This window comes from Thalassophryne amazonica, chromosome 18, assembly GCF_902500255.1.
Source record: "Thalassophryne amazonica chromosome 18, fThaAma1.1, whole genome shotgun sequence".
NCBI classification, from domain to species: Eukaryota; Metazoa; Chordata; class Actinopteri; order Batrachoidiformes; family Batrachoididae; genus Thalassophryne; species Thalassophryne amazonica.
The window spans coordinates 72774909-72793822 of NC_047120.1; the positions used below are offsets into that span (position 1 = coordinate 72774909).

At 43.4% G+C, this 18914-nt stretch overlaps 1 protein-coding gene across 4 annotated transcripts in view; it reads right to left on the reverse strand.

Annotated features, from left to right (window-relative positions):
• The window catches only part of LOC117531069 (arf-GAP with dual PH domain-containing protein 1), a 65938-nt gene that overhangs the window by 20820 nt on the left and 26204 nt on the right, over positions 1 to 18914 (reverse strand). The window contains exons 2-4 of one of the 4 annotated variants that reach the window (XM_034194096.1): positions 14105 to 14232; positions 10688 to 10779; positions 10389 to 10471 (exon numbers count right to left, since the gene is read on the reverse strand). In XM_034194096.1, coding sequence (XP_034049987.1) covers positions 10389 to 10471; positions 10688 to 10779; positions 14105 to 14232 — 303 coding nt within the window. Of the gene's footprint in view, positions 1 to 10388; positions 10472 to 10687; positions 10780 to 14104; positions 14236 to 18914 lie in introns of those variants that run through there. The other 3 variants (XM_034194099.1, XM_034194097.1, XM_034194098.1) reach the window with 3 other exon arrangements.

Sequence of the window (18914 nt, forward strand, 5' to 3'; positions counted from 1 at the left end):
GCTGCTGCCAGACTTTTGACACAAAGCAGAAAGTTTGACCACATTACACCCATTTTGGCGTCTCTTCACTGGCTTCCTGTCCCAGTGAGATCAGATTTTAAGGTTCTGCTACTAACCTATAAAATTGCTCACGGACTGGCACCTCCCTACCGAGCTCACCTAATTAAACCTTACGTATCGGTCTCAGGGTGCAGGACTACTTTGAGTCCCTAAGGTGAATAAAAAGTCTGTGGGTCACAGAGTTTTCTCTTATCGTGTCCCTGTTCTGTGGAATGATCTCCCTGCATCAATAAAACAGTCAGATTCTGTGGAGACTTTCAAGTCCAGACTTAAGACGCACTTATTTTCTCTTTTGTATGGCAGCATACTGGTACAGTATGTTAATATGTTTTTTACTCTTTTAAATTCATTTTATTAGTAAACGGAGCGTGCCACGGCCTCAACTTTAACTAAATTCTGGGTCTTTTAGTGAAGTTTAGAGCTAGTGGCCGGTGATCACCTTAGTATTTCTTCTGTTTTTCTTGTTGTTTAATGCTGACAAATTATACTGTATTTCTTGTCTTTCTGATGCCTGATTCTGTTTTTTTCTCTCTGTTTAAGGTGCAGCTCCATCCAGAGATGGGTGTGGTATTTGTGCTGGAGACCCTCCTGTCCTGTGCACCAACAGCATTTCCTGTATATTCATTTTGTAATTTGTGTCTGTATCATGGCCCAAGCAGAGGGTCGCCCCTTTGAGTCTGGTCTGCTTGAGGTTTCTTTCTCAGAGGGAGTTTTTCCTTACCACTGTTGCTCTGGGGGTTAGTAAGGTTAGATCTTGAGGCAACTCTGTTGTGATTTGGCGCTATATAAATGAAAATAAACTGAAATTGAATTGAAATTAAAATGCCGCTGGACTTCTGCTGGTCGACAGGGATATGAGTGTCTGAGGTCTTTTCCATCCATCCATCCGTCAGTCCATCTGTCTGTCCATCCATGGCTGGGTAATGGTGGCAGCAGGTTGAAGTAGGAGATCCTAGGACTTGTTAGATTGTTTATGTGGTCCATCTGGCTAGGTAACATCATGGGATTACACAAGAAATATGTGGTTGGAAAGAAAGCCATCTGAGCTGCCTCAGTGGTCCTGGACAACAGTGCACTTTGACTTGAAGAATTTTGACCCACATGTCAACAATATTCCACGTACCGACAGCCAGAGGCTGTGAATGCGGACTGGGCCGCCGGGCCACCCGCCCTCGACTGCCACCCAGTCCTCTCTGCACCCGACCCCCATGGCCCCCTCTGCAGGTGGTGAACCCAAAGGAGGGCGGGCCCACGTCGCTCTTTCGGGCTGGGCCCAGCCGGGCCCCCGTGGGCTAAGGCCCGACCAACAGGCGCTCACGTGCGTGCTCCAACCCCAGGCCTGGCTCCAGGGTGGGGCCCCAGCGACGTCTCGGTCCTTGATATTATACTGGTCATGGGAGCTTCTGAACTGCCCTTCATCTGACCCATTCCCCCTGTTTAAGAAAGGTGTGTTCCTACAGGGGGGAATCACACTCCTCAGCCTCCCCTGTAAGGTCTATTGCAGAGTACTGGAGAGGAGAATTCGACCGATAGCCGTACCTTGGATTCAGGAGGAGCAGTGTGGTTTTCGTCCTGGTAACGGCACACTGGACCAGCTCTACACCCTCCATCAGGTGCTCGAGGGTTCATGGGAGTTCGCCTAACCAGTCCACATGTGTTTTGTGGATCTGGAGAAGGCGTTGAACCGTGTCCCTCGAGTACGGGGTCCGGGGTCCTTTGTTAAGGGCTATCCGGTCCCTGTACGACCACAGCAGGAGTTTGGTTTGCACTGCCGGTAGTAAGTCAAGCGTGTTTCAAGTGCACGTCGGCCCCCGCCAGGGCTGCCCTTTGTCACCGGTTCTGTTCATTACCTTTATGGACAGAATTTCTAGGTGCAGTCAGGGTGTAGAGGGGGTCCGGTTTGGGAACCACAGAATCTCATCTCTGCTGTTTGCGGACGATGTGGTTCTGTTGGCTGCATCAAATCAGGACCTTCCGTGTGCAATGGAGCAGTTTGCAGCCGAGTGTGAAGCGTCTGTGATGAAAATCAGCACCTCCAAATCCAAGGCCATGGTTCTCGACCGGAAAAAGGCGCTTTACCCTATTCAGGTCGGTGGAGTGTCCTTGCCTCAAGTGGAGGAGTTTAAGTATCTCGAGGTCTTGTTCACAAGAGAGGGACGGATGGAGCGTGAGATCGACAGACGGATCGGTGTAGCATCAACAGTGATGACGCCGCTGTATTGGATTGTCATGGTGAAGAGAGAGTTGAGCAGGGAGGCAAAGCTCTCAATTTACCGATTGATCTATGTTCCGACCCTCACCTATGGTCATGAGATTTGGCTCATGACCGAAAGAACAAGATCGCGAGTACAAGTGGCCGAGATGAGTTTCCTCCGCAGGGTGACTGGGCGCTCCCTTAGAGATAGGGTGAGGAGCTCGGTCACTTGGGAGGAGCTCGGCGTCAAGCTGCTGTTCCACCACGTCGATCTTTTTCGGATGCTCCCTGGACGTCTCGCTGGGGAGGTGTTCCGGACATGTCCCATCGGGAGGAGGCCCCTGGGAAGACCCAGGACACGCTGGAGGCACTACGTCTTGCAGCTGGCTTGGGAACGCCTCGGGGTTCCCCTGGAGGAGCTGGGGAAGGTGTGTTTGTGTGGATCGGGAGGTCTGGGCAGCTTTGCTTGAGCTGCTGCCCCCGCGACCCGACCTCGGATAAAGAGGAAGAAAATGGATGGATGGATGGATGTCAACAATATTTGGAATTGTCTTGTAAGGAAAAAGGACTTGTCTTACACCTGTGGGTAAAACCGGAAGGCAAAGGTGAGCTGAATAAGCTCAAAGGCACACTGTTCATATTAATTACATTTTCAGCAATTCAAATGTTATGTTACTGTGTTTTTTTAATGGACTACTCAAATGAAACTGCCCCTTTTAGGATTAATAAAGTTGTTGATTGATTGATTGATATAAAAAAATTACTCGACAGTCTGTCTTAATCTATTCTGTCCTGTCTATCTAGCAGTAATCAATAACGAGGTTAATGTTGTCTGCTGTTGTATATCCATAAAAGTGATGTGCCACATCCTCCAGCTTCTAGCATAGTATCTCTGCTGTACTTTATTTGACCAGTAGATGTCAGTCTCAAATGAGCTGTTAAATAAGGCTTTTGGTGAAGCAACTGGCTAGGAAGTGTTAAATGTCAAGAGTTCGATACTTAAACATGGCTTTATCTCACCAGAACTACTTTGTATTTTTCCTTAATGTCAAATATTCATGCTATATGCTACCTAGGATCTGGCTCGGTTCTGTGATGGATGTGTTGATGTGCTCCAAAACCTGACTAGACCAGATCATACCAAACCAGACCTGACCATACCAGACCAGACCTGACCACACCTGACCATACCATACCAGAACTGACCATACCAGAACTGACCATACCAGAGGCCAGTCACATCTCCCGCATCGGAGGGGGCCACCACCAGGTCCGTGGCATCGGTTAGGGCTGCTACCAGGCCTGCAGCATTGTTGGAGGCCACCATCGGGCCCGTGCATCATCGGAGACTGCCACCAGGTTCCCGGCATCGTCAGAGGCTGCCACCAGGCTCGCGGCATCGTCAGAGGCCGCCACCAGGCTCGCGGCATTGTCGGAGGCCGCCACCAGGCATGTGTCATCGTCGGAGGCCACCACCAGGCATGCGGCATGGTCGGAGGCCGCTACCAGGCCTGTAGTAACAGCTAGCTCCTACTAGCCCCGCAGCTACCGGCTAGCTGACGGAGCTAGCCACTGACAAAATGCCACCCAAACAGAGAAACACTGAGGAGGAGTCTGTATCTTTGCCTCAGGTAAATGAACTGCTGCATCAACAGAAGGACATGTTTACTGCTCTGTTACAGCAGGAGCAGCAAATTTTTAATGAATTTGTTAAAGTTATCATGGACTCAACCAACACCAGAGTTGAATCTTTAACTAAAGAAATTCAAGATTTGAAAGCCAGCATCCAAGACACTCAAAAGGATGTAGATGATCTTAAAATCAGTCAAACCAAACAGTCTGAACATCTTAAGATCATTGAACATGAAATGGTTAAAATGAGTGAGTCAACAGGTCATTCTTGACAAGCTGGATTACTGAGAAGGTCAATCAAGGCGAAATAACATTGTCATTGAAGGCATCCCTGAATCACCTGGTGAATACTGGATGGATTCAGAGGTAAAAGTAAGAAACATTTTTAAGTAGAAACTGCAGTTACAGAGGGAGATGGAGGTGGAGCGTGAACATCGCACAGGTAAAACAGGAGTCTCTGGAGACAGACCGTGACCTACTGTTGTCAAATTCCTGCATTTCAAGGACAAAACTGCAGTTTTACAGAGTGCAAAGAATCTCAAAGGTACAAAGATATTTATTAATGAAGATTATACTGATGCTGTACGTTTAAAAAGAAAAGAATTAATACCAAAACTGAAAGCTGCATGTGAAAGAGGTGACATTGTTTATCTCAGACATAATAAGCTTATCATCCGTCCTCGATCCAGCACTCCAAAGTAATCTCTGAACTTGAAGGTTATGATGTAATAGAGGCTCGTTTTTTGGTGTTTTTATTTTTATATGACTGTTACAATCACATTACAACATGGATCACTGAAGAGGGGGCTCAGAATTGCACATATTAACATTATTAACATTAATTAATAGTCTATTAACATTAATCTGTGAGGTCTCTAATCTGTTGTGTAGATACAAACTACACATACTTGCAATTTCAGAAACTCATTTGGACTCTTCTTTTGATGACACTGAGCTATGTATTGATGGTTACAATATTTACAGAAACGACAGAAATAGATTTGGTGGCGGAGTTGCTTTTTATATTCAAGATCACTTACCAACACAAATCAGAAATGATATATTGAAATTTAATATTGAAGTGTTATGGCTGCAAGTTTATTCAGCTCACTGTAAGCTGATTTTGCTGGGTTGTTGTTACTGACCACCAAATGCTAATTGTGAATATTTAGACACAGTCTGTGAGATGTTGGACACCCATACTGCTGTGGGTCAGGATACATACTTTATGGGCGATTTTAACATTGACTGGTTTGCTAAAGACTGTCATTTAAAAAATAAGTTGTTTACTGTCACTACTACATGTGGATTTACTCAGATCATTAATGAACCAACAAGAACACATGTTAAGAATGACGGTGACAGAATATCAACATGTATTGATCACATTTTTTACCAATTCTCCTGAGCGGTGTAGTAAAGTAATTTCTGTTCCCGTTGGCTGTAGTGATCATAACCTGATCTTAACTGTATTAGCCATGATGGTAGGTGGACCTGGATCCACAGTTATATTCAAAAGGTCATATAAAATGTTTAATAATGAGAAATTTGTTGATGATGTGAAAGCTGAGGTGTTATCTATTCAGAATCCCGAAAATGCACTTTCAAGATTTAATCATTTATTCCTGCCTTTAGTTGAAATTCATGCTCCTTTGAGGAAGTTTACTGTCAGGAACATCGTCACACCTGGTTGGATGATGAAATTAAAGACTCTATTAAATGGAGAGATCAGATGAAAAAGACGGCGATTGTAACAGGAAATAAATCTGACTGGGATTGTTATCGAAAAATGAGGAACTTTGTAACTAAACTGAATAGAAAGAAAAAGAAAATGTTTTTTTGAGGATCGAGTTCAGAAAGCAGGAACTGACAGTAGAAAGATATGGAAGGTTTGGAATCAGCTGACTGGTAGGAAAAACAGAATCAATCCGTCCTTTCTTGAGGTAGATAATAAATTCATAACAAAGCTGGTTGATATTGCTAATTATATTAATGACTATTTTATAAGAAAATTAGACAAATTGAGAGAGAATCTGCCTAATCTAAGTAATGTTGAATCCTATCTAGTGATAAAAAATTAAATTATGGATTGTAAAAACATCAGGTTTAAATTTGAGAAAGTAAGTACAAATAAGGTAAAGGAACTGTTGAAATCATGTAAAGACAAGCCCCCGGGTGTGGACGGTCTTGACAGTAGGCTTCTCAAACTAGCGGCTGATTGTATTGCTCCTGTTTTATCTTATATAATAAACCTCAGCTTTACTTGTAATACATGTCCACGAACGTGGAAAAGGCAAAAATGATCCCACTATCGAAACTTATCTAACAGAACACAGATGGTGTTTTTCTAACACCAGGAGGGTATTATGCAGAGTGCCACAAGGGAGTTGCCTCGGTCCATTATTATTCACAATTTTCACGAATGATTTACCATATATTTTACATAAAGCTAGTATAGTAATGTATGCAGATGATTCGACCATTTATACATCAGCATGCTCACGCAATGATCTTGAAACTGTTTTAAATATGGAATTGCATAATGTGGTTGAGTGGGTAACATCCAATAAGTTAGTGTTAAATACAGAGAAGACTAACTATATGGTTATTGGATCTAACTGTGTTGTTATGAAAACCCTATATGAGACATTAAGATTAATAATATGATAATAAATCAAGTGCATGAGACCAAGCTGCTGGGTGTAATGGTAGATTCAAAATTATCATTGAAAAAACATATAAATAATATTTTTGTAAAAATGGGCAGGGGTATATCAATTATGAAAAGACATGCAAGGTTTCTAAGTTACACTACAAGGAAATATGCTATTAACGCACTATTACTAGTTCATTTGGACTACTGCCCAGTAGTTTGGTCAAATGCTACTGGAGAAATGATAAATAGATTACAGATTATTCAGAATAGGGCTGCTCGTGTGGCACTTAGATGCAGTTATAGGACAAATATTATCACAATGCATAAAAAATTAAATTGGTTGATAGTCAAAGATAGACTTTTATATGCACTGATAAGTTTTGTTAGAAAGATTATTGTCACTAAGTTACCTTATATATTATTCAGGAATTTTTCTTTTAGTTCAGAAAATCATACTTATAGAACCAGACAGGCTGTGGTGGGAAATTTGATGTTACCTGTAGCTCGAACCAATGCCATTAAGAACACTGTCACATTTAGGGGTATGCATGAATGGAATTTATTCCCGGATCACATCAAACTATGGCAAATGAATGTTTCTTTAAAAAACTTCTGAAAAAGTATTTATTGGTATCTGAGTCAACCCTTTCACCATGCATAGATGATTAATGTGATTTGATATGTTTTTGGCTCTGATATGTGATTTTTATTTTCATTTATTTTATATATTTTTTTAATGTATTTTTGATTTACTATATTTGTAAATCTGTTGGACCCCAGGAATAGTAGCTGCAGCTTTGCTACAGCTAATGGGGATCCAAACAATCAATAAACAATAAACCATACCAGACCATACCAGACAAGACGAGACCATACCAGACCAGAACTGACCTGACCATACCAGACAAGACGAGACCTTACCAGACCAGAACTGACCTGACCTGACCAGACCAGACCAGACGAGACCATACCAGACCAGACCAGACGAGACCATACCAGACCAGACAAGACGAGACCATACCAGACCAGACAAGACGAGACCATACCAGACCAGAACTGACCAGACCAGACCTGACCAGACCAGAACTGACCTGACCAGACCAGACCAGAACTGACCAGACCAGAACTGACCTGACCATACCAGGCCAGACGAGACCATACCAGGCCAGACAAGACAAGACCATACCAGACCAGAACTGACCATACCAGATAAGACGAGACCATACCAGGCCAGACAAGACCATACCAGACCAGAACTGACCAGACCAGACCAGAACTGACCTGACCATACCAGACAAGACCATACCAGACCAGAACTGACCTGACCAGACCAGACCAGAACTGACCAGACCAGAACTGACCTGACCATACCAGACAAGACGAGACCATACCAGGCCAGACAAGACCATACCAGACCAGAACTGACCATACCAGATAAGACGAGACCATACCAGGCCAGACAAGACCATACCAGACAAGACGAGACCATACCAGACCAGAACTGACCTGACCATACCAGACAAGACGAGACCTTACCAGACCAGAACTGACCTGACCTGACCAGACCAGACCAGACGAGACCATACCAGACCAGACCAGACGAGACCATACCAGACCAGACAAGACGAGACCATACCAGACCAGACAAGACGAGACCATACCAGACCAGAACTGACCAGACCAGACCTGACCAGACCAGAACTGACCTGACCAGACCAGACCAGAACTGACCAGACCAGAACTGACCTGACCATACCAGGCCAGACGAGACCATACCAGGCCAGACAAGACAAGACCATACCAGACCAGAACTGACCATACCAGATAAGACGAGACCATACCAGGCCAGACAAGACCATACCAGACCAGAACTGACCAGACCAGACCAGAACTGACCTGACCATACCAGACAAGACCATACCAGACCAGAACTGACCTGACCAGACCAGACCAGAACTGACCAGACCAGAACTGACCTGACCATACCAGACAAGACGAGACCATACCAGGCCAGACAAGACCATACCAGACCAGAACTGACCATACCAGATAAGACGAGACCATACCAGGCCAGACAAGACCATACCAGACCAGAACTGACCATACCAGATAAGACGAGACCATACCAGGCCAGACAAGACAAGACCATACCAGACCAGAACTGACCATACCAGATAAGACGAGACCATACCAGGCCAGACAAGACAAGACCATACCAGACCAGAACTGACCATACCAGATAAGACGAGACCATACCAGGCCAGACAAGACCATACCAGACCAGAACTGACCAGACCAGACCAGAACTGACCTGACCATACCAGACAAGACCATACCAGACCAGAACTGACCTGACCAGACCAGACCAGAACTGACCAGACCAGAACTGACCTGACCATACCAGGCCAGACGAGACCATACCAGGCCAGACAAGACAAGACCATACCAGACCAGAACTGACCATACCAGATAAGACGAGACCATACCAGGCCAGACAAGACCATACCAGACCAGAACTGACCAGACCAGACCAGAACTGACCTGACCATACCAGACAAGACCATACCAGACCAGAACTGACCAGACCAGACCAGACCAGAACTGACCAGACCAGAACTGACCTGACCATACCAGACAAGACGAGACCATACCAGGCCAGACAAGACAAGACCATACCAGACCAGAACTGACCATACCAGATAAGACGAGACCATACCAGGCCAGACAAGACCATACCAGACCAGAACTGACCATACCAGACCAGAACTGACCTGACCATACCAGACAAGACCATACCAGACCAGAACTGACCAGACCAGAACAGAACTGACCAGACCATACAAGACCATACCAGAACAGAACTGACCAGACCAGACCTGACCAGAACTGACCAGACCAGACCAGAACTGACCAGACCAGAACAGAACTGACCAGACCATACAAGACCATACCAGAACAGAACTGACCAGACCAGACCTGACCAGACCAGACCAGAACTGACCTGACCAGACCAGAACTGACCTGACCAGACCATACCAGACCAGAACTGACCAGACCAGAACAGAACTGACCAGACCAGAACTGACCTGACCATACCAGACCAGAACTGACCAGACCATACCATACCATACCAGACCAGAACTGACCTGACCATACCAGACAAGACGAGACCATACCAGACCAGAACTGACCAGACCAGAACAGAACTGACCAGACCAGAACTGACCATACCAGACCAGACCATACCAGACCAGACCATACCAGACCATACCAGACAAGACCATACCAAACCAGACCAGAATAGACCAGAACTGACCAGCACCCTACCACTGAATTTGTAAGTACTGTATTTTTTTAGTAGCTTGGGAGGCCCTGCATCTTATATTACTGATCCGATTTATACACTGAAAATTGCGTGCTTCTGTTTAATTAATAGTAGTAATAATAATAACTATTTATATCAGATTTTCACAGGAATCAAAGCACTAAACAAAATAAGCTCTAACAATAAAACAATAAAAGTTCACTACAACAGTGAACAAAAATATCAAATGAACGCGCTGATAATAAAGACAAAGATGCGACTTAAAATACGGTACGTGATGGTCTGAGTTTTTCCTCTTTGTCCACCGGAGGAGTTGGTCAAAGACTCAGGAAGACAGTCGAAGACAAAGTCGCATTGTCATGAGTTGAGAACAGAATTCTGTGTTGCCGATGAAGAGAAAATAAAGAATTTGGCCACTTTAGACAACAAAATAACAGCGTAACAAACGAGCGTTAAACTAAACTCTGAAGAGGACAAACTCCACTAAAACTGGATGGAGGTCCGTGTCAGCATGGACGTACCTGCAGAATAAGGCTCCTGTTTCTCAATAAGCTCAAACTCGTTCCTCTCGTACTTGGCTCTGATCCACTGCTCTCTCAGCAGCCTGGAAGGACACAGACAGCAAACTTTGACAAACCGCCACCAGGTGTACGTTAGTTCTAAATGAGTCGTGAATCAGATGCTGTGAGGAATCCGTCCTGACACACCGTCTCTCCACACATTTGAAATCTATCCTCCAGTCTTTACCAGGCTGTCTGACAGCAGAACGTCACTCCGGTTAACACACACCTGTCTGTCTGCACATTAAACAGCTACTTACTTGCAGTCGGTGTGTGTCGGTCTGTAGTAAAAAGCAGGAACCTTCTGCTCGTATTTGGCCTTGGCTGCATCGTTTCCCATCGCAGCCATCAACTGAGACGGAGACACAACAAAACGCCGGTTACCACCTCATGCTTCCTGCTCTCCTGCTGTCTGCTGATAAAGTTCTCCTCCTTCATGTTTGTGGTTCTGGTTCTGCAGGTCAGTGAACACTGCCAGCACATTACACATCTGCACACAGAGGTCACAGGTCAACATCTGTTGCTAAGGAACAGCGACTTCAGTCCTGCACACACACGACTCATGTTCATCCACCAGACAGACATCAGGGTCAGTAAAGGTGTTTAGTTTGAGTACGTGCAAAGGCGGCTCCAGGGTGGGGCTGGAGGCCCCACTCCAGCATTAAAAAGTGTTTCCAGCTAACACCATGTTCTGACTGATCCCGTCCTATAGCGCCCCCAGGTTTTACAGCCTGCACAACATACGAGAGTTTTCACACTACCAACATGAAATAATTTTTAGTTTAAATGAATGTTTGTTTTTGGATATGAGCACGATTAAAAATGGAATCTGGTGAATCTGAGAAACAGGAGGACAGCTGTCCAAAATGTTACAGAATAGCGCCGCCTAAAGGTCTATGTTACTTTGTGCTTTCTGTGTTTAGTTCAACATTTTTAATCTGTTGTATATTACACAGTCGTGTTCAGAATAATAGTAGTGCTATGTGACAAAAAAGATTAATCCAGGTTTTGAGTATATTTCTTATTGTTACATGAGAAACAAGGTACCAGTAGATTCAGTAGATTCTCACAAATCCAACAAGACCAAGCATTCATGATATTCACACTCTTAATGCTATGAAATTGGGCTATTAGTAAAAAAAGTAGAAAAGGGGGTGTTCACAATAATAGTAGCATCTGCTGTTGACGCTACAAACTCAAAACTATTATGTCAAACTGCTTTTTTATCAATCCTGTGAATCACTAAACTAGTATTTAGTTGTATAACCACAGTTTTTCATGATTTCTTCACATCTGCAAGGCATTAATTTTGTTGGTTTACTAGTGTGCTTGGGGTCATTGTCTTGTTGAAACACCCATTTCAAGGGCATGTCCTCTTCATCATAAGGCAACATGACCTCTTCAAGTATTTTGACATATCCAAACTGATCCATGATACCTGGTATGTGATATATAGGCCCAACACCATAGTAGGAGAAACATGCCCACATCATGATGCTTGCACCACCATGCTTCACTGTCTTCACTGTGAACTGTGGCTTGAATTCAGAGTTTGGGGGTCGTCTCACAAACTGTCTGCGACCCTTGGACCCAAAATTAACAATTTTACTCTCATCAGTCCACAAAATATTCCTCCATTTCTCTTTAGGCCAGTTGATGTGTTCTTTGGCAAATTGTAACCTCTTCTGCACATGTCTTTTATTTAACAGAGGGACTTTGCGGGGGATTCTTGCAAATAAATTAGCTTCACACAGGCGTCTTCTAACTGTCACAGCACTTACAGGTAACTCCAGACTGTCTTTGATCATCCTGGAGCTGATCAATGGGTGAGCCTTTGCCATTCTGGTTATTCTTCTATCCATTTTGATGGTTGTTTTCTGTTTTCTTCTCTGGTTTTTTGTCCATTTTAAAGCATTGGAGATCATTGTAGATGAACAGCCTATAATTTTTTGCACCTGTGTATAAGTTTTCCCCTCTCCAATCAACTTTTTAATCAAACTACGCTGTTCTTCTGAACAATGTCTTGAACGTCCCATTTTCCTCAGGCTTTCAAAGAGAAAAGCATGTTCAACAGGTGCTGACTTCATCCTTAAATAGGGGACACCTGATTCACACCTGTTTGTTCCACAAAACTGACAAACTCACTGACTGAATGCCACACTACTATTATTTCATAGCCTTAAGAGTGTGCATATCATGAATGCTTGGTCTTGTTGGATTTGTGAGAATCTACTGAATCTACTGGTACCTTGTTTCCCATGTAACAAGAAGAAATATACTCAAAACCTGGATTAATCTTTTTAGTCACATAGCACTACTATTATTCTGAACACTACTGTATGAAGATTATATGTGAAGTAGCAACATGTTTGTTCCATATTTTCTAGCTGATGAGTCCCAGCAGTTGATAAGTCACATTTATTTTTGAAATGTGGTTCTGCTGCTTCATGATACATGAAGTGAATTTAATTTAATTGGTGCAGTTTTTAAAAATTACAATGCAAACACTGTGTAGTCAAGCAGAAGCTAACAAGCTAATTAATGTTACTGTACAAGATACAAAATGTAAATAAATGAACACAGCTTTATACTGGTCAAATGACCTCTGGCATTCAGTAACATTGAAAGGTCAGTACAGATGAAGTGTGTAGTTCGGGTCGTGTGTTACTTTGAAGCCACACAGAATCCTGTCTTAAGATATCAGTGAATCAGAAAATAAATTTGCATGGAACCGTGTGACAAACCGGAGTGCTTCCCGTCTCGCTGTCAGTATGTTTAAACTCAAAAACACACTTTTGTAGACAAACAGGGAGAACAGAAAGAAAATAAACTGCAGTCAACACCCTTAATTAACGAGATCATCATCAACGATGTGCGTCAGCAATTGAGGAGAAAAAGGATTTTCTTTTTTGTCCATTTCAGGAAACTGTTTGTGCAGAAAGTCATTTCCATGGGAACAAAACCAATTACAGGACAGTTTTGATTGTGTCTGGTCTCTATAATTAATATTTTATGTCTGTGCTGTACGTGCACAGACAGCAGAAGTGGAAATGAACATTATTCCACATATACCAGGCAGCAGATGATGGTCCAGAGCAATGATTATGTGGGATAAGCGTGGGTCGCAGCCCCCTGCTGGACCATGATGAATAAATAAATAAAATGACCGAGTTTTAGTTTTGGAAAAAAAAAAAAGAATGATTTTTATAATGTAACCAAAAGAACTAAAAAAAATTTAATGATTTTTTATAATGTAACCAAAAGAACTAAAAAAAATAATGATTTTTTATAATGTAACCAAAAGAACTAAAAAAAAAAATTGTAATTAAAGGTCTGGTTGAGCCTCAGAAAATGTTCAGATTTTAAAGTGGGCAGGGTTGTTCTTAAATTTGGGAAAGACTCATTGAAGGGGTAAAATGGTGGGCTTGAGTTCAAATCCCCGTCAGTTCGATTCCCCTTCAGCATAGACCTTCATCTTCCTAAAGCTTCTCTCAGTCCCTCATGTGTGTGTGTGTGTGTGTGTGTGTGTGTGTGTGTGTGTGTGTGTGTAAAGCAGTCTACCATACAATAAGTCAACTTAAACCCATCTTATATTCTGTATGTCTGTGGATGATTTTTGTTATAACGTTATAATGTTTGTTTGTTTGTTTGTTTGTTTGCTGGTGTCACGGTTGTACCTCCACCTCACTGCTGTCCCACGTGTCCTGGACAGACTTGACTCGGCTGATGTGAGGGATACTCCTGTGCAGGAGCGAGCAGGCCTGACAAACAAACACACCCAAAGTCAGTGAGGCCCAGTCCGGCTCTGCAGGGAGGGAGGGGAGACAAAAGAGAGGAGAAAATGTGGTGTCATAAAGGTGCAGCAACAAAGACAACAACAGCTCAAAGTTCATAGTAGAGAAGCTTGAATCTTCGACTGGACTGGGTTGCTTGACGCGAGGATGTTTCGCTTCAAATCGCAGAAGCTTCCTCAGCTAAAATTCTTGCTCTGGTGGTCTGACTTCTGTCTTAACAATTGTAGAGAAGAATAAACAGAAGCCACAAAAGCTGGAGTTTTAAACCTAACCAGACCCCTCCTACCGAGAGGCAGACTGCTATAGGCTAGTGACTAAACAATAGCTCTAATTAGCAACTATTGTGCTCTAGTTAGCACACCTAATGACAGGACAGCTGTCTCTCCTAATGATGGGACGGACGCCTCTCCTGATGGCTCCCTTGATGACTCTGCTGATGACGTGAATGACTCATTACCATGAACAAAAGACTGAAACTCCTTTGACCTGGGTACCCCATTGTAAACAGGGGACAAAGCGTGTCTGAGACCCGCTCCGCGGTTAAGGCTGGGTTTCAAATGTTTCATATAGAATGCCTCCTTGACACCTCTCTCAAACCATTTCTTCTCTCTGGCTAAGATTTTAACTTCCTTGTCCTCAAACGTGTGGTTAGTGTCTTTAAGGTGGAGATGAACTGCAGACTGAGGTCCACTGGTGCCCTCTCTGCGGTGCTGGTATAGCCTTTTGTGTAAAGGTTGCTTAGTCTCACCTATGTAGTGTTCGTTACAGTTTTCCTGACATCTGATAGAATACACTACATTGCTCTGTTTGTAACTAGGGATCCTGTCCTTAGGGTGAACTAATGTCTGTCTCAAGGTGTTAACTGGTTTAAAGTAAACTGGGATTTTGTGCTGTCTGAAGATCCTCTGTAGTTTTTCCCCTACTCATGCTAAATAAGGGAGAGACACTCCTCTTCTTCTTGTCTCCGTCTCCTGTCTATCTGGTCTCTTTGTTCTCTGGGACTTCTGCACTTTGTCCAGGGACCAACGTGGGTACCCACATACTGTGAGGGCTTTCCACACCAGTTGTTGTTCTTTAGCCCTTCCCTCTGCAGTTGTGCAATTTCTTCTCAAAAAGAGTCAAGACAGAAGTCAGACCACCAGAGCAAGAATTTTAGCTGAGGAAGCTTCTGCGATTTGAAGTGAAACGTCCTCGCATCAAGCAACCCAGTCCAGTCGAAGATTCAAGCTTCTCTACTATGGAAACCACCTGGACAACTGAGAGCCTACACAGAAACATTGCGACCAACTGTGGGCATGAGGCCCTGGCACTGGTACGTAAGCTGGAAAAGACTGCTAAAAAGATAGCTAACTTTAGAAACCATTAAAGATTTAACCTGAGATGCAAACAAAACAATGTTATTCTGAAATGCATGAAGCAAAAGGCACTAGAAGCAGGTCACACAGCAGAATAGATCCAGCACAGTTATCTTAGGAGGATTTTGGGTCTTAGAATTAGAAGACTTCATTTTAAAATCTTAGACCTCCAAAATAATCTTGATTGTCTTCACAAAAGGTTAGAAACTTTAGTGGGGGAAGAGGCCCATAATAAGATCACAAAGTTCATAGTTAAAATTCAAATGTCTGAGCATTTAAAAAGTAAGGAGCGGCAAATCAGGAAGTTTCACAACCTTTTAGTGCAGAAAAGGCGTACTTTCAGTGGGAGTAGTTTTAAAGATACACCCAGACAAATTAGTGACAACGGGCAAAATTGGGTAAAGAATCTCTCCAACAGGGTTCTTACACAGACAGAAAAGGATGTGCTCGCTAAAGGATTAAATTTCTCAGTGACCCCTAAACATATACTGACAGTAGATTACATCACTGCAGTAGAGTCAGCCATTAAACATAACAGTTTGTCAGAGTCAGAAGCTGGGGACCTCCGACTAAGAGTCACAGCAGTGCTGAACAGTGCTAAGCCTCCTCCGTCCAACATCACAGGAGAAGAACAGAAAGCTTTGTCAGCACTGCAAAAGGACCAAAGCATCCTTATCCTGCCAGCGGATAAAGGCAGATGCACAGTGGTCCTGAACACATCTGACTACGAGGCCAAGATCAACAACTTGCTCAGTGACTCCAATACATACGAACGTCTGAAGAGAGACCCCACGAGCGGCTATAAGAAGAAAATCATTAGCTACCTCCAAAACCTGGAGAAAGAGGGACTCATCGACAGGCAGACATACTACAGACTGTACCGTGGGGACGCCACTCCGTGCATCTATGGACTGCCCAAAATCCACAAACAGGACGTGTCACTCAGGCCTATTGTATGTAGCACAGATTCCATCACATACAATTTGGCCAAGCACCTCAAGTGGATTTTGGCTCCTCTAGTGGGTAACTCAGACCACCATGTGGAAAACACACAAGATTTTGTGAACAAGATCAAGGACCTGCAGCTGGAGGCAGATGAAACTATGGTGTCATTTGATGTAACATCGTTGTTCACCTACATCCCCACCGGTGAGGCCGTCTCAGCTGTGAGGCAGAGACTGCTGGAGGATGTGTCTCTACTTGAAAGGACCAAACTCACACCAGACCACATCTGCCAACTCTTGGAGATCTGTCTCAACACCACGTATTTCCTGTTTAGGGGGAATTACTACAGGCAGATCCATGGTTGTGCGATGGGGTCTCCGGTATCCCCCATTGTGGCCAGTCTGTACATGAAGCGAGTGGAGAAGACAGCCTTGACGTCATTCACAGGCATCTCTCCCAGTCACTGGTTCAGATATGTTGATGACACATGGGTTAAAATCAAGCAACAGGAGGTTGACTTTACAGAACACATCAACTTGGTGGACGTCAATATCAAGTTCACACGTGAGGATGCCAGAAACAACCATTTAGCTTTCTTGGACTGTGATGTTACGATTGGAGAGAACAGGCAGCTCCAGACAGGGGTTTACAGAAAACCAACTCGCACTGACCAATATCTGCTCTTTGACTCAAACCACCCCCTTGAACACAAGCTCGGGGTGATCAGGACTCTTCAACACAGAGCCCTACAGGTGCCCACAAATGCAGAGGGAAGGGCTAAAGAACAACAACTTATATGGAAAGCCCTCACAGTATGTGGGTACCCATGTTGGTCCCTGGACAAAGTGCAGAAGTCCCAGAGAACAAAGAGACCAGATTGACAGGAGACAGAGACAAGCGCACACAGACCAAGTGGCCTGCAAGGACACGCAAATAAAAATGAGGAACGTTTGTGTGCTGAAGAAATTGAATCATCTCTGTGCCGTTGGTGAGTTCAGCAGTATATGAACGACAAGATGAGTCACAGCTTCACACCTGACTTTGAATCTGGACGTGTGAATGATGACATCAGTGTCAGAGACACAACGTATGAGCGAGGACAGACAACAAACTGAAAACAAAGGAAAAGAGACGACAACAAGAAACTGCACAAGGACGGTTTAAGACACAAAAATCAGACGAACAAAAGCTTTCATGTAGTTTTCTTTACTGGACTTTGAACTGTGCACATGCTGACCGGGACACGCCCACATCCAACCACAAATACACTAAACACCTCATGAATATTCAAACATACACATGAAGCCTGAAATGTGTACAACCCCAATTCCAATGAAGTTGGGACGTTGTGTAAAATGTAAATAAAAACAGAATACAATGATTTTCAAATCCTCTTCAACCTATATTCAATTGAATACACCACAAAGACAAGATATTTAATGTTCAAACTGATAAACTTTATTGTTTTTATGCAAATATTTGCTCATTTTGAAATGGATGCCTGCAACACGTTTCAAAAAAGCTGGGACAGTGGTATGTTTCCCACTGTGTTACATCACCTTTCCTTCTGTCCATTTCAAATGAGCTCGGGCCCAGAGAAGGCGGCGGCGTTTCTGGATGTTGTTGATGTTTGGCTTTCGCTTTGCATGATAGAGTTTTAACTTGCACCTGTAGATGCAGTAACGAACTGTGTTAACTGACAATGGTTTTCTGAAGTGTTCCTGAGCCCACACGGTAAAATCCTTTACACAATGATGTTGGTTTTTAATGCAGTGCCGCCTGAGGGATCAAAGGTCACGGGCATTCAGTGTTGGTTTTCGACCTTGCCGCTTACATGTAGAAAGTTCTCCAGATTCTCTGAATCTTCTGATTATATTATGGACTGTAGATGATGGAATCCCTAAATTCCTTGCAATTGAACACTGAGGAACATTTTTCTTAAACTATTGGACTATTTTTTCATGCAGTTGTTCACAAAGTGGTGATCCTCACCCCATCTTTGCTTGTGAACGGCTGAGACTTTTGGAGATGCTCCTTTTATACCCAATCATGACACTCACCTGTTTCCAATTAGGTTCTCTTTAAGTATTCATCAACTTTCCCAGTCTTTTTTTTGCCCTGTCCCAACTTTTTTGGAAACGTGTTGCAGGCATCCATTTCAAAATGAGCAAATATTTGCACAAAAACAATAAAGTTTATCAGTTTGAACATTAAATATCTTGTCTTTGTGGTGTATTCAATTGAATATAGGTTGAAGAGGATTTGAAAATCATTGGATTCTGTTTTTATTGACATTTTACACAACGTCCCAACTTCATTGGAATCAGGGTTGTACTTAACACAGCAACCGAGAGGAAGAGCAGAAAAAATAAGCATTTCTGAAACAAAAATCG